At 36.3% G+C, this 21,760-nt stretch overlaps 1 protein-coding gene across 9 annotated transcripts in view; it reads left to right on the forward strand.

Annotated features, from left to right (window-relative positions):
• Window positions 1–20,427, forward strand: part of LOC114260587 (methylmalonate-semialdehyde dehydrogenase [acylating], mitochondrial) — a 47,795-nt gene extending 27,368 nt beyond the window's left edge. For 8 of the 9 annotated variants that reach the window (XM_082888006.1, XM_082888040.1, XM_082888004.1 and 5 more), the window contains 12 exons: window positions 5,578–5,657; window positions 6,034–6,099; window positions 7,852–7,902; window positions 8,015–8,166; window positions 15,792–15,882; window positions 16,132–16,212; window positions 17,818–17,895; window positions 18,315–18,350; window positions 18,457–18,500; window positions 18,925–19,003; window positions 19,113–19,203; window positions 19,304–20,427. In XM_082888006.1, coding sequence (XP_082744132.1) covers window positions 5,578–5,657; window positions 6,034–6,099; window positions 7,852–7,902; window positions 8,015–8,166; window positions 15,792–15,882; window positions 16,132–16,212; window positions 17,818–17,895; window positions 18,315–18,350; window positions 18,457–18,500; window positions 18,925–19,003; window positions 19,113–19,203; window positions 19,304–20,250 — 1,796 coding nt within the window. In that variant the 3' untranslated portion in view covers window positions 20,251–20,427. The remainder of the gene's footprint in view (window positions 1–5,577; window positions 5,658–6,033; window positions 6,100–7,851; window positions 7,903–8,014; window positions 8,167–15,791; window positions 15,883–16,131; window positions 16,213–17,817; window positions 17,896–18,314; window positions 18,351–18,456; window positions 18,501–18,924; window positions 19,004–19,112; window positions 19,204–19,303) is intronic. The other variant, XM_082888063.1, reaches the window with a different exon arrangement.
• Window positions 20,428–21,760: the final 1,333 nt, after the last annotated feature.

A 21,760-nucleotide genomic window follows, 5' to 3' on the forward strand; every position in this document is an offset into this window, starting at 1 on the left:
ACCACCACCTACTACCACACCTACTACACCTACCACCAATTTACCCTCACCTACTCCTCACCTACTACCCAAATCCTCTTCTATATAATAGGAATCCTTGTAATATCAATATATCAATCAATAATATACATCAATTTTTCTTACATGGTATCAGAGCAGAGATAAGATTTAGACCTATATTTCTCTCACCGGCGGGCAGTCGGTCGGCAACCTTGCCTTCACTGCCCGCTGGAGATTGGTACACATACCTTCACTCCGCTGCCACAAAGTCTTCTCTTCCTCCGCTTTTCTTTCCTCTCTCAAAAATTCCCCATCATCACTGACGTTCCGACTCTACCATTTTCAAACCTTCATCCTCAACTTCGACAGAACTAGCATCGCCACCACCGTCACCTCCACTCCCCCCGTCGTCCGTTCAATGGCTCCCAGGCTACCGAACCAATTCCGCAGCCACTCTCCAACTCTGCGTCGGACGCCGTTGCCTCATCTTCCAGCTCCTTCACTCCAAGACTCCACCCACCTTCGCCGAGATCTGCAGTTCGGAGACATTGTGGGTCCGTTCGGCGACACGACGATGACGAACGTGTTCGTCGGAGGATTGGCTTGGGAGACTCCCAAGGAAGCCCTCAGAGACCACTTCGATGTCTACGGCGAGTTCTTGGACGCCGTCATCATCTCCGACAAGATCACCGGCCGATCCAAGGGCTACGGCTTCGTGACGTTAAAGGAAGCCGAGGCGGCTAAGAAGGCTTGCGAGGAGGCCACGCCGATCATCAACGGCCGCCGATCCAACTGCAATACTGGCTTCGCTCGGAGCCCGACGCCCCCGGTCCGCCTTGTCCTACATGGTGCCCAACTTTGGAAATAAACTATCACAGAACCTAACAATGAGTGAAGATGAGTAATAATTGAAGTACCAGTACGTTTTTATGTTTTTATAAATATTTGCAAAGCTTTACCTGAAACCCTTTTTCTTTTATTTATTTAACCACACACACACTCACCCCACTTCTTCTCTCTCTCCTCTTTTTCAAACCCACAAATTCTTTTTGACAAAAGTGGGGCGGTGGCCAGACAACAACAAAAAAAAAAAAGAGAGGGTTTGTGTCTGTGGATTAAATAAAAAAAAAAAAAAAAAAAAAAAAAAAAAGGGTTTTAACAAACAGTGGGCTCTTAGATGCTTTGCTTCACGAGGCGCACACACATTTCATCATTACATTTCAAACTTTACACACCACCCTTCTCCACTCATGCTGCTTCACGCTACCTCCACTTTACCTTTATTTATTTTATTTTATCTTTTTCGTTTTTACAAAAAAATAAAAAATAAAAAAAATAAAATAAAATAAAATAAAATAAAATAAAATAAAATAAAAAAAAAAACCACATAATTTACAAATTTGCACAACACCCATTTTTATTCATCTTCGGGATCAATCCCGATCACCATTTTGCACCAAAAAAAAAAAAAAAAAAAAAAAAAAAAACAAAACAAACAAACAACCTCATTCACAGGCGGGATTTTTTCTTCTCTACTCTGCCGCCGGTCTTTTCTTCTTGCCTCCGTCCTGGGCGGCCCTTGCCGGTGTTGCCTCCGTGTTTCCCACTCCACTGGGCATGATCACTACTCCCTGCTCCTCCACTGCAGCATATGGCAGCCCTCCATATCGGAACATCACGGTGGCCTTCCGCTTCAGCTCCTTGTTTTCTGCCTTTAGCACACTGATCTCTGCTCGCGCATCCTTATACATGCGTTGGAGCAGAGCCAGCTGGGCATTTAAATGCTGCACCTCATTTGTCCTACTCTGCAGCCGGTTCGACAAATTTGTGACCGCCGTCATGCTTTCCACACATGCCTTCAAAGTATACTGATTGGCCTCCACATCCGACTGCACTGCCATTCTTTGCTCCACAGACCGCATCGGAAAGTTCAACGGAGCAAACTCCGGGGCGCTTGGTTGAGGTTCCAGTGCCACCGCACCCGTTATCTCTCTTGTTGACTCATTGAGGTCGGGAAAGAGAGTGAGTAGACCTCGGGATGAGGATGCCGTATTCTGGGTAGCTGAACGGGAAGAAGAGGCCATTGTTCAGATGTTTCAGAGAAGGGTTGGATACAAAGTCTTTACCGAGTGTTTCAGAATGACAATGTTCAGAGGTTTCTCTCAGTTTTTCTGTCTCAGCTTCTGCCTCAGCCTCAGCCTCCGTCTTATAGCCGAGGCAGCCACGCGCATCGCGCGCCTCTTACCACCAGCCGACAAACGGGCGCGCCAACCAAGGCACACACGTGCCTCGCCATCATGTCCGGCACATCTTTTTATGACTTGGGCACGCCTTTTGATGGCACGCCTTTTGAAAGATTGGGCACACCTTTTGAGGGTGCGACTTTTTAAGGGTCCGACAAGACTTTGTAAACTGTCCCGACATTGATTCCGGTTAGCTCCTTTATGGGTCCGACAAGACTCTGTAAACTGTCCCGACATTAATTTCGGTTAGCTCCTTTATGGGTCCGACAAGACTCTGTAAACTGTCCCGACATTGATTCCGGTTAGTTTCTACAAGGGTCCAGCAAGACTCCGTAAACTGTCACAACATTATCTGCTACAACGGTCCGACATGACCCCATAAACTGTCTTCTACAACGGTCCGACATGACCCCATAAACTGTCTTCTACATCGGTCTGACACCGCCATCCAGTGTCCTCTACACCGTTATGACACCCCCATACAGTGTCCTCTACAACGTTATGACACCACTATACAGTGTCCTCTACAACGTTATGACACCACCATCCAGTGTCTTCACCAATGGTCTGACACGACCATACAGTGTCTCCTATCATTTTTTTTATTTTTATGTATTTTCTTGTTTTGTTCCTCTCTTCAAAGTCAAGTTGGTTAGTTTCTATCCTCCTTGAGTTTGCGGGGGGCTGTTAGAATTTACCTACACCTACCACCACCTACTACCACACCTACTACACCTACCACCAATTTACCCTCACCTACTCCTCACCTACTACCCAAATCCTCTTCTATATAATAGGAATCCTTGTAATATCAATATATCAATCAATAATATACATCAATTTTTCTTACACCAGATGACGTCGCACCCGACTGGACCTCGAGGTTCCTTAGAGGCTATCGACAGCCAGAGAAGGGAAGAAAAAACTTCCACGACTAAACCTCAAAGCTAGCCGACAGGCCTGGGCTGGGAAAAAGAGAGGCTCCGACGAGCCCCTCCCCGACTGAACCTCAAAGCCAGCTGACAGGCCTGGGCTGGGAAAAAGAGAGGCTCCGACGAGCCCTAGGGTGCTGTCGGAGCCCTAGGTAGCTGTGATGGGGACTGGCGAAACCCTAGGGGTCGGCGACTGGGGTGGAGGAACCCTAGGGGTGCTGCGACTAGGGTGGTGGTGTGGTAGTGATTGGGGCTCGTGGTTTCTAGGGTTTGGAGTGGCTCTGATACCATATCATTTTTTAGAAGAGAAAAGTGAAGGTATGATAGTCTCTCATCCTCTTTTATATTACATCATAAACATAATTATAGGAGTGAGTTAAGGCCTAAATAAAGGGCCCATTACATCAAATAAAGATACTGAATAAGAATAGAATAGGAAATATCCTAACACATTCTAACATCTTCTTGATGCTTTTTGGTCTATAAATCTATTTTATTTATCCAAAAAAAGGGGGGGTAAATTACTTTGACCTATCCTAAGGTTTATGACAGTTACTGATACAGGTTTATAAAATGATATTGTTGTCTCCTCTGTTTTGGAACAATGTTTCAGTTTCCTTCTGTTACTTTTCTGTCAATAAGGATTGGAACTAATGTGGTAAGAAGATTTTTTTCAAAAAAATCCCCAGTGAAGCCTTCATCCATTCCAATCCAATAAATGGAGACCAACCCTACAACACTATACAAGTCCTCCAACAGTACTCCAAAATTAATTATACTAGAAAATTTAGAGTTTATTTTTTTTAAAGAAAAGGAAGGTAAACATGTTTTTATTTTTTTTATTATTATAAAATTTTTATAAACACAACAAAAATTGATTTTTTGTTTTGAACATGAAAAACTAATTTCTTTAAAAAATGAAACAATAACGAAAAAAATTTCTTCATAAAACTATTTTCCAAAATCTGTTTTTTAAATAAGTGAATCACATAGTAAACCAACTAAGAGTAGCCTTTGCAAATTTTGATGCAATTATTTTTTGAGTTAAGTTGCTCCTTTGTACAATAAAATGTTAGTTTAGTCATTTCACAAATCAACTAAGGGTAAAATGGCAAAACCAACTAAAAAACTAACATCATCTTAATGGAGGACAACTCAGGGGAAGAAACTGTCATTTCAGAAAACCTGGGGGACGTGTCTACAATTGTCATAAACCTCAGGGGAGGTCAATGTAATTTACCTTAAAATTTACTATATTGGAAAAGATAGACATAGAAATGGTATAGGAATTATTGTAGCTAAATATCTTAAAGACAAGGTAGTATCAGTTACAAGAATAAATAAAATAATGCTAATTAAATTTGTAATTGGAGAAAGTATAATTAATGTGACCAGCATCTATGCACCCCAAATAGGATTGAAAGAACATATTAAAAGACAACGTTGGGATCAACTGGATGAGTAATGCAACAAATACCTATAGAAGAGAAGACATGTGGTGATTTAACCAGTCATCTAAGAAAAGATAAGCAAGGGTATGAGAAGGTACATGGCAAATATGATTTGGGATTGGTGTCTGAAATGAGGCCAGAGAGTGTATTTTAGATTTCATAGTAGCATTTGATTTTATAGTAATAAATCCACACTCCTTAAAAAGAGAGAAGAATACTCAAAGTGAAGTTTATGTGGTTATGAGTGGTTATTTTCAAATGACAGTGGGGCAATCTGTGCATGGGCCAAACCACAAAGGGTTACAGTGAAGTTTTTGCAGTAGCATTTGATCTTATAGTAATCAATCAACACTATCTTTACAAAGAGAGAAGAATACTCAAAGTGAGGGTTATGTGGTTATTTTCAAATGATAGCGGGGCAATCTGCGCATGGGCCAAACCACAAAGGGGTAAAGTGAAGTTTACCAAATATTATATATGTATATATATGTATAGATAATAGTGGGGTTAGGGTTGCCCAATCATTCTGCTCAGGACTAAACCAAATTTAATTTCGACTGAACAAATTTAGCCCAAGTCTAAAAATGAAAAATAAATAATTAAGGTTGGGCTCGGGTTGCTCAGGTTGGGCATGCCTGAGTTGCAGTGCTACCAAAAATTTGTCAAATTATCAAGATACCCTAGAACTAAGTAAAAAGTGTAAAATATGTCAAGCAACCTTCTAACCTATAAAATACATAAAATGATAAAAATAAAATGTCATCTTGACTATAAACAAGTTAATGAAACATAAAGTGTGATCTATGTGAAATTCCAGATTTGCCCCTATTTTTCTTTTCATGCTTTGCATTGCTAATGTTTCTCTTTCTCTTACCGATGCATTTGTTAGGAATTTTTTTCACTACAATTGGTTATGGGTAATAGGGTTAATGACTGTATCTGTTATTATAGGGGCTTCAATGATACTTGCAGCATTAGCAGTGGAGGCTGGTTTGCCCGATGGTGTGTTAAATATTGTTCATGGGACCAATGTAAGCTTCATTCCCTGGAGCCTTATTTACCCGATGCTTTTCTTGCTTTTTTGTGTGAAATTTATCGTAGGACTTCAGGACTTCTGTGTTTCATTTTTTATCTACTTGTTACTAGTGAATCCTATCCGGGGGGGGTGGGGAAAGAAAAGAAAAGGTGATTGTTAACATTGAGGCTACCTTCTTTTTCTTCTTCTTTTGAAGAATTTAGCTTCGTGTAACCCATAAACCTTATGTTGCGTTTCCTGGCCTTTCCTCTTAAAACCTCTTCTTTATCTTTTTACTTTGATACAAATTGACTAATCTTTGTTGGAGTTTTTTTTTATTGATTGAATTTGCTTGAATCACTGTTTGATATCTGCATTTGTTGTCCGAGCAGGAGATTGTCAACTATATCTGTGATGATGATGATATTAAAGCTGTATCATTTGTTGGTCCTAGTACAGTAAGTTCTCTTACTAATATGGGAAAATCATGCTTAGAGTTGTGAGCAGTCATGTGAAGATGTATTCATACAGACATGCATAAAGCACGTAGAGATTGACTTTGTCTCAACTTAAAGAAAAGCCCTCTTGCACTATTTGTAACTCTTTTAAGTGTCTTACATGCATTTCTCTTCTGTTCTAAAGAATATTAATAAATTTATATAGTGCTTTTAGAGCATTGGGCTGAGAGTAATATCATTGAATGGGTATTTAAGACAAGGGCATTGGTAATTAGGTGATAATGATGAGACTTCTGATGTTCTGTGCTGTGTGCCAAAATACTACGACAATTCTTCTACTAAGAGATACAATTGCATGTTCTGTTTCTTTCATTGCCGACTTTTTACTGCATTTCTCTTCTTCCCTGTGGGCAATCCAGGGCTGGCCCAACCATCAATGAGGCCTAAAGAAAATCTCAATTAGAGGCTCCTTTTACATTTAAATAATATTTATATACCTTGAATGAATTTTTTTCTTTATAATTTATTTTTTAATTTTTATTTTAGTACATCAGCATGTAAAATAAAAAATATATAAACAGTGATTGTATTTATTTTTGTAATCATTTCATTTAATTTTTAATTGTAAATATTTTTTATTTTGTTATTGTAATGTGTTGTCTAAAAAATGTTTTTTAAAAAATAAAATAAAATTAGTAGCTCAAAAATAATTTTTGTTTATGGCACAATTTTTATTTTTATAATCATTTAATTGAATACTTAATTGTAAATAATTTAATTTAGTTAGCTGTAAAGTGTTGTCTTTAAAAAAAACAAGTCTTAAAAAAAAAAATCAATAGCTCAAAATAATTTTTGTTTATGGCACAATTTTTATTTTTATAATCATTTCATTTAATAATTATAAATATTTTTTATTTAGTTGGTTATTGGTCAAAAATAATTTTGTAGACATTTAAAATCAATTATTCTTAAAGTCATTAACTACTGTAATAAAATGTAAAAAACTCATTTTATAGTGATTTAAAATATGAAATATATTGGATCATATTAACAAAAATTGATCAAAATCTATTTTAAATCCAAATAAATGTATCGGTAAGTTTTTTTTCAAATTGTGCAAAAAATAAAAAAATTACGGTTCTGGTTACTGCAACCATTATGCTACAGCCTTTACACTCTGCAACCGCAACTGCTCACCACAACCATTGACCACAACCGCTTTTCGAAACCTTGCCTACATCATTTAGTATTGGGGCCTTTAATCAAATGAAGATTTTTTTTTTTAAATACTGGGCGTTTGTATGAGTATATGTATTTGAACTTTTAGATAATTGAAAGAATATTTTTAGCCTTTAGATAAGAAAAAATCTTAATGGGCTCTTGGACAGTTTTATGAGCCTTTGAACAAGAAATATGTTTTTAGTTTTTATGATTTTTTGGATCTTTAGACAGAATTTTTTTCTGATAATTTAGATGAAGAGTACATTTTTTATGGGACCTTCCAAAATTGGGGGCCTAAAACCACCAGCATGAGCTGGCCCTGCTGGAATTTTTGGAATAGCCACTGCTTGGCTTTAAATTGGCTTAACCATCAAATGAAATATGAACTAACCATCCTCCATTCCTACCAGGCTGATAATAGGACTGTCGGCATTGAGTAATTAGTGTTTCTTGTATGATTTTTTTCAAGGCTCTTGTATGATTTTTTTCTATGTCAATTTTGTTTTTATTTTATTTTATTTTATTTTTAAGGTTGCAATGCACTCACTTGCCAGGGCAGCAGCTACAGGAAAACGTGTTCAGGTGAGTACTCTCTCTATCTCTCTCAGGAATGGTTTTATTGCCCCTAAACTTAATCCACCACTTGAATTTTACATCTGTTGGCTTGGTAACTATTAATATGATCACTCCTTAGTCCAACATGGGAGCCAAAAACCATGCAATTATTATGCCTGATGCGAGTGCCGATGCTACCTTGGATGCTTTGGTTGTTGCTGGTTTTGGTGCTGCAGGACAAAGGTGCATGGCTCTCAGCACAGCTGTTTTTGTTGGAGGCTCAATGCCATGGTATAATGCTCTCTTTTTTCTTCTTGTTTTTTTCTCTATTTATTTATTTATTAATTGGATGCCTTTTATTATCATGTTGGAATGTTCAGATGTAAAGAGTTAGCATCCTAAGAAGGATGGACACTTCTAAGAAAGTAACATGTTGTGTCTAACACCGACCAACACGACACTTGTCGGACACTTCCCAATACTTAGACACACATGAAATACATTATAAGTTTAAATAAAATAATTTAAAATCCAGTAATAAAACAAAAACAACGTAAATTTCTACTAAAGCTATAAAAATTATTGGGTATTTTTGGTTTGGCTTTGTAGAGTGATTTTGGGACAAATTTTCTAAAAAACTTGTTTAGTTTGTAATTTTTCCAAAACAATTTCCAAAATCACTCTCTCTTACACATCAATCAATCAATCACTTTTCCTCTCTCCTCTCTCCTTCTCAATCACTTTTTCTCTCACACACATCACTCAATTACAACAAAATATCAAATCATTCCAAACTCCAAAACTACTTTCAAAATACACAACCAAACAAACCAAAAAAATTTCTAAACTCTCTCCCAAAACAATTTTTCAAAACTACTCTCTCAAAACCAAACCAAACATACCCATTATCTTTGACTTAAATATACATATATATGATGTATAATAATTAGGATAAATTACAAATACACCTCCTGAGATTTGCTTAAAGTACAGATTGCCCCTTGTAGTTTGAAAAATTACAAGTAGCCCCTTGTTAGAATTTTTTATTTAACAAGATTAACTAAAAAAATGAAATTCATAATTGCTCTCTTATATAATAATAAAATTACCTGAATTATTAATTGAAACATATTTCTAACATCATTAAAAATTGTTAATTAACTTGATGATTTATTAATAGAAGGGGCGATTTGTTATGAAATTAGAAACCTCAGGGGGTGGAATGTAATTTTCAGAACCACAAGGGGAGATTCGTATTTTAATCAAACCTCAGGGGGTGTATTTGTAATTTATCCTAATAATTATTTGTCCTTATATATGACAGAATAAATATAAAAAATTATATGTTTTGCACATGTGCCCTATATGTCGTGTTTTACATTTTTTCAAAAATTTATGTGTCATTGTCATGTCACGTGTCCATATTCGTGCTTCTTAGGGTGCATCCTTTGAAATTGAGGTCGAACTTGAATCTTGTAGTCCCTTTTAAATACTAATTGCTTAGATTGTGTTTACATGAGTGTTAGATTTGCATGAGAGAAAGAAAAGAATGAGAAGAAGAAAAGAGAGAGAGAACGACTGTGCTTATTAACATACTCAAATCATATTAGGGTTCTCCTTTACACATTATAATAAAAGACTCAAGGAACAAAGGACATAACTACCCTTAGACACTAATACTTAACATTCCCTCTCAAGTTAGTGCAAAGATATCTCTCATGCCCAACTTGCAGCAAATGAGTTGGAAAACCTTACTACTAAGACCCTTAGTAAATTCATTAATCAATTAATCTTTAGACTTCACAAAAGGCATACATATTAAACCCTATGAAACACGCATACTTCAAATAGGAAGACGTATCCGTATCGGATACCGATACTCCTTGGATACTTACGGATACGTATCAAATACTTATTAAAAGTATCGGATACTTCTTCATTAATTTTTCATTAATTTTGAAATATCGGATACTTAGTTTTGAAGTATTGGATACTTCAAGTCACATATTATCGGATACTTCTTAATTAATTTGGAAGTATCAAATGCTCCAAGTCACATATTACTCCTGTTACGAAATTAGAATTGTATCATTTCTTGCATAACATCATAATATAATATAATTGCGAGGATAAATAGAATATTTTTACAATACTTTGCGTAGTTTTTTTAATAAAAATAACATAGTAAGCAAAAGTAATAGAATTCATCAAATTGACATATCTTCATTGTATCATGCATGTCCCCTATAACTACATAGAAATAAGGATTAATAAGATAATATAACAATAGTAAAATTAAATATCAATAAATAAATAAGCAAATAAACTTGCATAGAATATTTTTGACTAGTGCAAAAGGAAAAAGCATAGGGTCAAATTATGGATTGTTTTGATATTATAATATCAACGTATTAGACTTGATATTGAAATGAAATATTTGCAAGACCTATTGAAAATTTAAAAACTAAACTAGCTATTGCCTTAAATTAGTACCTAATTCTTAAAGATTAGTATTTTGCATCATAAAGTTACTGTGGTTTCTCAACATTCTTGAGCTTATATGTAACTCACTACTAATAATTTATTTATTTTTTATTTTTTACAAACGTATCCTAACCGTACCTATATCCTACTTTTTAAGATTTTGCTGTATCGCCGTATCCGTATCCGTATCCGTATCCGTGCTTTCTAGATTAAACCCTCATTTAATTTCTCTTTGATGAAATGTTTGTCGATCTCAATATGCTCTGTTCTGTCATGCTGAACAGGATTGTGAGCAATACTAATGGCAACTTTGTTGTCACAGTACAGTGTTAATGGTTCACTACAAACAAATCCAATATCATTCAACAAGGACTTGAGCCACATCAGTTCATATCAACTATGTGCCATAGCCTTGTATTCTGCCTCTGCACTAGATCTGGACACCACTGCTTGTTTCTTACTACACCATGTGACTAAATTCCCCCCACAAATGCACAGTTACCGGAGGTAGATCGCCTGTCATCTATAGAACCAGCTCAATCAGCATCTGTGAATGCCTTCAACCTTAAGTGACCTTGATTGGAAAATAAAATTCTTTTTCCTGGAGCAGATTTAAGATACCTCAAAATGCGATACACTGCATCCAAATGAGGTGCACAAGGCTTATGCTTAAATTGACTTACTATCCCAACTGCATAGGCAATATCTGGACGAGTGTGGGATAGATATATAAGCCTTCCCACAAGTCGCTGGTATTATCCCTTTTCCATAAGATCACCAACACCACTACAAAGATGGTGATTAGTCTCAGTTGGCGAATCAGTAGCTCGGCAACCTAACATGCTAGTTTCCTCAAGAAGAACTAGGATCTACTTTCGTATAAAGATGTCTTTCTTAGATTTGGCAATTTCAATCCCAAGAAAGTACCTCAACGGACCAAGGTCTTTGAACTCAAATTTCTTGGCCAACAGCATCTTAAGAACTATGTCATCCACATATACTATAAGCACAGTTACCTTATTTGCATGGTGTTTGACGACATTTTGTGATCTGCATTGCTTTGTTTATACCTGAATCTCAACATAGCCTTCAGGAATCTATCAAACCAAGCTCGATGAGACTATTTCAAACCATTAAAGCCTTTTTCAACCTACAAACTTTCCCAATTGTAGACTGAGATGAGAATCCTGGTGGTACATCCATATGTACCTCCTCCTCCAAATCACTATGGAGAAATGCATTCTTCACATCTAATTGCTATAAAAGCCAGCCCGAATTAGCTACACATGAGAGAATAGCTCGAATGGAATTCATCTTTGCTACAGGAGCAAAGGTTTCTTGATAATCAATTCCATATGTCTGAGTAAATCCCTTGGCCACTAGTCGAGGTTTTTACCATTCCATTACTCCATCTACTGTCTGCTTAATGGTGAACACCCACTTACACCCTACAGGCTTTTTTCCACTAGGAAGAGGAACCAACTCCCAAGTGTTATTCTTGTTTAGAGTTTGCATCTTTTTTACCATAGCTACTTTCCACTTAGGATCATTGATAGCTTCTTTCCAACCCTTGGGAATACACACAGAAGACAGACGAAACAAAAGCACGATAAAGACAATGAATCATATGACACAAATTTAGAAATGGGGTGTTGAGTACAAGTCCTAACCTCTTTTCTAAGAGCAGTAAAAAGACATGAATCATCAGCAACAAGACTATCAACTACAGGTGGAGGAATAGACTGAGATGTATTACTTGGAACTAACATGAGGAATGATGATTGGTCGGGTGGCACAAGGGAAACCTACTCTTTTGGATGCCGTGAATAAGTCTTAAGATCAACCCTGTCCAAACGACCACCAATGTCAGGCTCCACATCAAGAGAACTATTAGGCTCCCCCTCATCACAAATAACAGTCCACTGACTAGGAAGGAAAAAAGATAACTCATGTTGATAAGTCATCTCCTCATCTGCAATCTCATCCATAACACTCCCCCCTTGAGGAGATGGTGGAGAAGGGAAGAAGGATGCAGATTCACGGAAAGTGACATTCATACTAGCATACACAACGCACAATCTTAAAGTTTCCCACGAGTACGAAGTTGCAAATGAACAAAATAGACACACCCAAACACCCGAGGAGGAGGAGGAAGAGAAAGAGGTGGGATATGTTACAGGAAACAGTTGAAGAGGAATTTGGAATTAGAGGACACTGCAAGGCATACGGTTGATAAGGTAAGCAACAGGAAGAACAACATCACCCCAAAAAGACTTAGGGACATTTAGCAACTTCAAGAAGATGGCCATTCTTGCGTTCAGCAACTCCATTCTGCTGAGGAGTACTAACATAACTAGTTTGATAAAGAATGCCATGCTCCTCTAGGTACGCTCAAAAAACTCCATCAACATACTCAGTCCCATTATCACTTTGAAGAATTTTGATTTGAACATTAAAAAGATTGGTCACCATTTTGTGAAAAGTTTGGAAAAAAAAAAAACTTCACTCTTAGTTTGAAGCAAGTAAATCCAAGTCACACGGGAATAACAATCAATAAATGCAACAAACCATCAATACGCAGAAACAGAAACCACAAGGGAAGGGCCCCACACATCGGTATGAATAAACATAAAAGGAAAAGTACTTTTTTTATTAATTGAATGATAACAAGTACGTTTATGCTTTGCGAGTTCACAAGCATCACAACCAAAACTACTCCTAGGACAATCATGAACTAAAGAAGGAAATTTTTTCTCTAGAACACTAAAGAAAGGATGACCCAAACGACGATGCCATTGATGAAGGAGATGAAGAGGAGAGCTAGTAGTGCACTTGAGAGCTTGAGATGGGACATCAGAAGGAACGACATCAATAAAGTACAGTTCACCTTGTGCTCTACCACTGCCAATCATTTTTTCCGTAGCCAGTTCCTAAAAGACACAATGAGTAGGAAAAAAGGTCACCGAGCAATTTAAAGTAGTAAGACTACTAATAGAAAGTAGGTTAGTGGAAAAATTAGGAACATGAAACACAGATGAAAGACAAAGTAAAGATGAATAATGAATCGAACCCTTGCCAGAGACAGAGGATAAAGTGTCATTAGCCACTCTAACCTTGTGTTGGCTAGAACAAGGAGAATAAGAACAGAAAAGGCTAGAGGCACCTGTCATGTAGTTGGTGGCACCAGAATCAATAATCCAAGAAAGCGACGAGGATGTATTAAGAGCACCAGCAGGAATACTTGTGTGGACAAAATTGGAAGAAGCTGGAGTGGAAGAAGTTGTGGAAGATGGAGAATCAAGTCGAGCCATCAAACACCCGAGAGTGTGTAACTCATCCTGAGAAAAAGTGCTAGGTTCAGAAGAAGTACTAGCAGCAATCTCAGACACGTGCACTTGGGGATGAGCTGTACTACCACGGCCCTGACCACGAGTAGGGTGACCATTCAGTTTCCAACAATGCTCTCGATCATGTCTTTCTTTCCTACAATAATCACACTTCAATCGATCTCGATTAACCAATGTACCCTGAATACCAGACTGAACTGAACTAGGCCGAGGAGCTCGAGTAGGAGGAGCAACAACCAAAGCAGAACGATCCTGAATAGAGGAATGAACCATAGCGTTACGTTGACTCTCCTCTTGCTGGACAAGAGCACAAGCCTCGCGTAGGGTGGGAAAAAGGGAATGACCTAATATCTGGATGCAAATCTAATCATACTCCAAATTCAAGCCAGTAGGAAAGTCATCCCTAGAACAAATAGCCTGGAAGGTCTGGTAAATAGTCTAGTTCCTGCCACAAACTATTCAACTCAGTATAGTATATTGCGAGTGATCTATCCTTTTGATCTAAGCCCCAAAGCTTCTTTCTCAACTCATACACTTGTGCATCATTACCCTGTTGGGAGTATATCTAGGCTATAGCGGTCCAAATCTTATGAGCAGTGTGCAATAAGAGGAAACTCCGACTAATGGTGGGCTAGATAGAGTTGATGAGCCAAGTCATAACAAGAGCATTTTCAAAAATCCATTGAGTACGTATTGAGTCATCACCATCCGGTAAGGGAAGAGAACCAGTAATGTAGCCAGTCAAATGGCAAGTAGCAATAGCAAGATTACAGGAGCGTGACCAAATCAAATAGTTGGAACCATCCAGTTTAACGGAACTAATTTGAAGAGAGGGATTGTCGTTAAGAGTAATAACACGACGCATCCCACCTTCATCACTAATTGTATCCTTAGTCTCACCCTCAGCCATTGAAAATTATATCCCCAGAATATGAAAAACAAATACCAGCTCAAAAACCAGCAAAAAACAAACAGAGGCAAATCCACTAACTCAACTTAGGGACAAAAGTTACCTCTAGAGACAAAAATAGAGCCGAAACATGGGCTAGAGAGGCCAAAACAGTCAAAAACTGAGAGAAACTATGCTGAGGAAAATCGACAAAAACAAAGTGGAACCTTGCCAAATCATCAAAACCAGGTCTCCCAACCCTATTGTAGTGCCAGTCGGCTTCCAAGGTAGAGGGAGGAAGGAAAAAGTTAGCAAAAAAACAGCCTCATCAACGACTGTCGAAAAATCAATCAGTTTTTCTAAAAAATCAACAAAAATTGGAAAAACACTCAAACACTCACCAAAAAATTAAAATAAAAATCTAGGGTGAAAACCCATCAAATTTCGACCATGAAGGATTTTTTTATATTATTATTTTATTTTATATTTTATTTTTTTGGCTGTGTGCAGGAAAAAACGAATGAAACAAGGAACAAGGAACAAGGAGAAGAATTTTGAAGGAGGAAGATGAAGCTTTGATACCATGTTAGATTTGCATGAGAGAAAGAAAAGAATGAGGAGAAGAAGAGAGAGAGAGAGAGAGAGAGAGAGAGAGAGAGAGAGAGAATGACTGTGTTTATTAACATACTCGAATCATATTAGGGTTCTCCCTTACACATATTTATAATAAAAGACTAAAGGAACAAAGGATATAACTACCTTTAGACACTAATACTTAGCCATGAGTTATGCCCTCGGCACCTTTTGCTGGTTGACTCTTTATGTTTCTATCCATTCATTCTGTAGACTTTGGATCTCATTATGTATGATTTTTTGCAATTGCAAAGGAAACTTTGTGTATGCTTATCCATGAAGTACTTCATATGAGATATTGTGGTAGTTTGGTTTCATTTTTGACTCCTTCGGTTAGAATCCTCTTCTTTTGGCCACCAAACCAATGCACACTTGCACAAAGAACTCAATTTCCTTCTCAGTTGCTTGTGGAGTTTTTTTAGTCTCTAGTCACTATTAGGTTTTATTCCAGGTAACCGTATTGTTATATTTCGGTTTATGCAAGTCCAATGCTATTGGAATTTGAGCAAATTATGCATGTAATATGCCTTACATTGGCAATGATATTATATAATCATTTCCAGGGAGGAAGAACTTGTGGATCGTGCCAAAGCACTTAAAGTAAATGTGGGAACAGAACCTGGTGCAGACCTTGGACCAGTTATTACTAAAGAGGTGCTAGTATACCTTGGAAACTCTTGACATGCATTATTGGAAAATGACATTTGTAGTTAATTGTTATGCTTTAACTTTTTCTTGTTAAATGGAAAAGTTTTATTTGCTTAGTATGATAGAATTATAAAGCGCCTGCAGTCTATGGGTGTTTGACGAGCTGGAGTCTGATTGCTTAACATACTGCATGTGTTGTGTGTTCATTTTATTTGCGTTGTTATTTGGTCTTTGACTTGCTTTCTGAATTCACAGGCAAAGGATCAAATATGCAGATTAGTTGAGAGTGGAGTCAAAAGTGGTGCTAGACTAATTCTTGATGGAAGAGACATTGTGGTATGCATGTGTTTCCTGAATCTTTTAATGTATGCATTTATTGATGATACCAAACTCTGCTTGACTTGATCTCTCTAAGGTTAGGTAATAGGAGATTGCTAAATCCATTGCATTAATGCTGTATCCACAGACTGCTCTCTCACATAAGCAGGCCCCATGTTTTGAGAGAGGGGTTGTTGTGTATACCCCTATAGGGATTTAGCAATCTCCTATTGAACATTCACTAACAAAACCAACTTTTTGTGTTAGTACTGCTCTTTGCATTAATGTCAGTATGTTGTCAAAACTAGCTGTGATGGATTTGTTTGTGGTTAGGATCAGAATGGATTTAAGAGTACAAGGTGTTCCTGTGTCCTTGGAATATTGGACAGTTTGATTCAAATGTAGGCTGGAATTGGAAGTAATATGTGTCACATGGTGACTCATTATCTTAATCTAGACGCTGGAAAAAAAATTGATGGATTCATTCTGTGCATACAAACTGTTTCATGATGCAATCAGCCTCTTATGGTTCATGTATGCAAGAGTAAATTTGTTAATTTTAAAGCTTACACTTGACTATGTGATGTGTTGTCTGTTTTGAGTGCATCATCTTTTACGCCCTCTTTTATTGAGACATTATAAAGATTTTCTGAAGGACTGTTGAGGAAGAGGTGGAATATCTGTTTGTAAAAGGATTATCACGGATGACCTTATTCTACATTGATGTTTGTTATAACTTTCCAAAAGTTTATGGAGGTGTTTAACTTCACATGGAAGGCCATGTGCTTGTCTTTTGTGATGCTCGAATACCCTATTTCATCCTTGAAGTTGATTCAATGTATAATCATAATGGGGTCACTTAAAAGTATAAAACCATACTTAAAGTTGATCCAATAATTCAACTTTACCAGTAAAATTTTTCTCCAGCCCTGGGACTGGTCAAGTTTAAAAGAACTATTTTGAATATGTACTGCTGCTTGTATCAAATATACCCAGTTCAGATGTTATGGGCATCATAGTGTCCTTATACCTCCCTGTTTGAGCATTGTTCATTATTTGACTATATGTTTGCAATTACTATTTTGGTGCAAATCTATTTATCATTGTATGCTTAGGAATTATATTTCTAATTTTCTGATATATGAGGATACATGAACAAACAATTGGACGCATAATTTTGTTAGAACAAAACTTAAATGACTAATGGTTGGGTTGGTTCCATAATCATTGATGTCATGAATTTAGGGATAACTGAGGGAAGGGGTGGCACGGGACAGTTTTCTGCAAACTGGAGTGGATCAGTTGAACTGGTTTTTTGCCATTTTAACGAAGTGTACAATTTAGAGCTTCTGAAAACTTGAACCTAAATATTTTCTTTGGTAGTCTTGTACCTAAATTAATATTTATTTATGCTTATCTTTATACAAGAATAATTACATAACAGAACTTATAAATAACTTGAAAGTCATAATCAAACGGTTCAACTGATTAACAGTTAATCAGTTGAACCTCTCATCCAGTGAACTGCTTCCCTTGCTGGGTTGATGTAAAGGTGTGATTCTAATAACATGAGCCTCATCTTGTCCCTTGCACACCTTCTCTGAATCAGAACTTTCTGTGTAGGTTCCGCAGTATGAGCATGGAAACTTTGTGGGTCCGACCATCCTATGTGATGTTACAACCAGCATGGAGTGCTACAAGGTATCTCCTTATGTTTCCAATACTTCTGTTAATGTGTTTAGGGATTGTTTGATTAGGTGGACTATAGCATAGGATGATTGAGATTATTAATTCATGGGACTCACATTCCATTGTTTGGTTGTAAATTTTATTATTCGGATTAGATTCCAATGGCCATTCTATCCAACAAAATTAACAAATTTTTTAATCCTACAACTAATAGCACAAAACATACATATAATTGGGATTATATATTTCCATATTTATTGAAAAACGAACTTGGACAAGAGGAAATTATTTATCTCACCAAGCCAACTGAAAAACCAATCCTACACTAACCTTATGGATTGTTAATCTGCTCACTATTTATCCCACTAATCAAACATGTCCTTAGGTTATGATTCATATTTTTGAGCCCTCTATATACTTGTGTTTGGCAGGAAGAAATTTTTGGACCAGTTCTCCTTTGTATGCAGGTATTCTTAAGTTGGTGATTGTTCCATTTCTTTTATGAATGACTTTATTTCATTGTTAATATATGGTGATTAGCTAACATATATTCTCTTTTTTTGATCACTAAAGTCTGACAGCTTAGAAGATGCCATAACTATTGTCAATAGAAACAAGTAATTGCCTTAAACTCTTATTTCTGTTATTGATATCATATGTTTAGTTTGGGTTTCTATCCACTGCATATTAGTGTTATCAGCACTGGGTAATGGCCCTTATTATTTATTTACTTGTTTAAATTAAGTTGAAATTCAGTATGATTAATGTGATTTGGTTGTCCTTTTGTAAACCATGTCTCTCTGTCTCTTTGTCTCTCTGTCTGGTATAATTAAAGAAATGCACTATGATTACTATGATTTAATTCTGTCCTTTTATAAACCATGTCTCTATGTCTCTCTCTGGAATGATCAAATATTTGAAATTTTGAATTTTTTTTCTTTTATTAATTTGTTATAGTGGAAACCCAATGACCCCCAATGCAAATCTGATTTCTTTGAAATACTTCACGGCTTTAATGGTATTGATCTCCTGTTATTTAAGGTATGGAAATGGTGCTTCTATATTCACCACATCTGGTATTGCTGCAAGGAATTTCCAGAATGAAATTGAGGCTGGGCTGGTAAGCCATACTTCTCTGTCTGACATCTAGAAACCAAGAATTGTTTGAGGATGTTCATCTCAATTTTAAAATTTTGAATCTTAGCTGAGAAGATGTGGGATTAATTTAGGTGGGGATAAATGTTCCTGTTCCAATTCCATTGCCATTTTCTTGTTTTAATGGATCTGAGACGTCTTGCGCTGGTGATCTCAATTTCTGCGGTCTCTCTCTCTCTCTCTCTCTCTCTGTGTTTATGCATCTGCACCAACTATTTTTCTTCCAATACCCACCAAGCATCTTTATTTTCTTCCTGAATTGCAGGGAAGGCTGGTGTGCAATTCTACACACAAATAAAAACAGTTGCACAAAAATGGAAGGATTTACCAAGTAGAAGAGTTTCATTACATCCACCTTCAACATCAGAAACTGAAATTACTAGTCGACGAGTGTCTCTATTGCAACCTCCAAATTCTGAGAGTGATTTACCTTACCGAGAAATGTCGCCAGCAATGCCTTCAGCATGGGAGAGGGATTTACCAAGCCATAAAGGATCACTGTCCCTAACTCCAACATCTGAAAGGGATATACCAAATCCGGTAGTATCACTGACCAGCCCAGCTACCTCTGAGAGGGATTCAACAAACCAAGAAATGCCGCTACATTTGCCTCTAGCAACGGAAAGACAATTGCCGGGCCCAGAAGTGTCAGTATCCATGCCTCGAACGTCTGAGAGGGTGTATATGCCCACATCTAACATAAATGACATTATGGTTTCAGTGTCTCACAGGAATGACAGTGCTGGTCCTATATCTAGGACGGACCCTAATATGTATCCGACTGTGGAGAGGGTATACATGCCTACAATATCTCATAGGAATGAAAACGTTGGTCCATCTCTTAGGACAGATACTACTATTCATCGGAATTCTGAGAGGGTGTACATGCCTACATCTCACAGGAGTGACAGCATGGGTCTAATGTCTTTGAGGAATGACACAATGATGCATCCAACTTCTGAGAGAATGTTTATGAACACAAGCATGATTTCTTCTCAAAGGAGTGATGCTATTATGCCTTTGAGTTCGGAGAAGGTGTATATGCCGGCGTCAGCAATCCAGACAAATGATGATGGTATGCCATCAACATCTGACAGTTTATTCGTTCCTGCAAAACATCAGAGGATCTATACTTCACACCAACTGTTATCAGTGGATGAATACGCTGACCAAGGAGTGTCACTGACTATGCCGACGTCTCAGAGGATATAGTATTCGACCTTCATGCCATCATTTATTTATTTTTATTTTTTTTAAATTTTTTTGTTCAAGGAAATTGACAGTAGACCATAAAATGCAGAAAAAGGTTTTACAGGATCCTTTCATAAATGTGAATTTTGTAATCTTTTTCCTTAATTCCTTATGCCCGCTTCATTTCATCACTGAAAATTGGCATTGCCACAAGATGCCTTTTAATTTGCATTTCTTGTTGGAACAGTTTTGAAATGCCTCCGGTTCAAAAAAAAAAGGTTTTGAAATGCCTCATACATGGCAGCAGCAAGATAAGTGTACAGGTGACAATTGTTTTGAGTTATGATATTCCCAAGCTTGAGAGTCTAAATTAACTGTGAGATGCTTTAAGGTGTAGTCTAATAAATATTGTTACTCGTCACTTTTTTACTAATGTTATCCAGCGGTGACTATTAGATCTAGGCTCTCTTTTATATATATATATATATATATGTATATATATATATATTTTTTATTTGAAGAGAGAGAAAGGTTGTTGGTTTTAGGTAAATTCCATTAATTTGAAATCATCATCAAATCAAACAAACAAATAAATAAATAAAGTTCTTGGTTAAATTACATTTTTCACCATTTAGTTTAATTCAAATCTTATTTTAATCTCTATTATTTTAATTTAAACAATATTAATTTTTAGATTTTAAGATCAATTTCAAATTGGTTATTTTGTTATAATTAAGATAGAAGAATTAAATTGAAACTACTCGTAAAATTTATTATTAGTATTGTTTGAATTAAAGCAATGAAGATTAAAATAAAATTTGTGTCAAATTATAAGGATGGAAAGTGTGATTTATCCTTAATTCTTAGATTTTATTCTAACTTAAATTTTCTTGAGTTGAATACAGGAGAGAAGTTTGGTGGACCATTGCAGAGTTTACTTTTAATGATTTAAATTATTCAATTTTTAAGATTTATTAAATAAAATATTTATATAAAAATTCACGATGATCAAATCATATTTTTTAAAAAAAGTAAATGCTCTATTTTTGTAATTTCATTTGCCATTAATTTCTTAAGACCAATATGATTTTGGATGAATATATTTATATACGACCTTATACCACAATGATATGCTCACAAACTCCACAATGAAAATTAGTTTGATATGCTTTCTATTTCTCTCTTCAATTAGGCTAGTGTAACTTTGTAAAGTTTAAAATAAAAAATAAAAAAAATAAAAAATACACATTCGATTTAACTAGGGAAAATTATATTTATATACCACGTTTTTTTTCAATATATATTATAATAACAGTAGATTTTTATTATAGTGGTGTGTGTTCTACCAATTCAAATAATATAATCTCAAAATATAAATTTTATTTGCATATCATTACTTGTAAATATATATCTTACATCGTCATCATCTTCCAACACCTATCATCTTCTTTATTATAATTTAGAGTAGTACTAGAGAGTTCAAATATTCTACAAAAATTTTTATTAAATGTCTCACATGGAAGTGAGACCA

Source organism: Camellia sinensis, chromosome 1 (assembly GCF_055761805.1).
Source record: "Camellia sinensis isolate YWXY chromosome 1, ASM5576180v1, whole genome shotgun sequence".
NCBI lineage: Eukaryota > Viridiplantae > Streptophyta > Magnoliopsida > Ericales > Theaceae > Camellia > Camellia sinensis.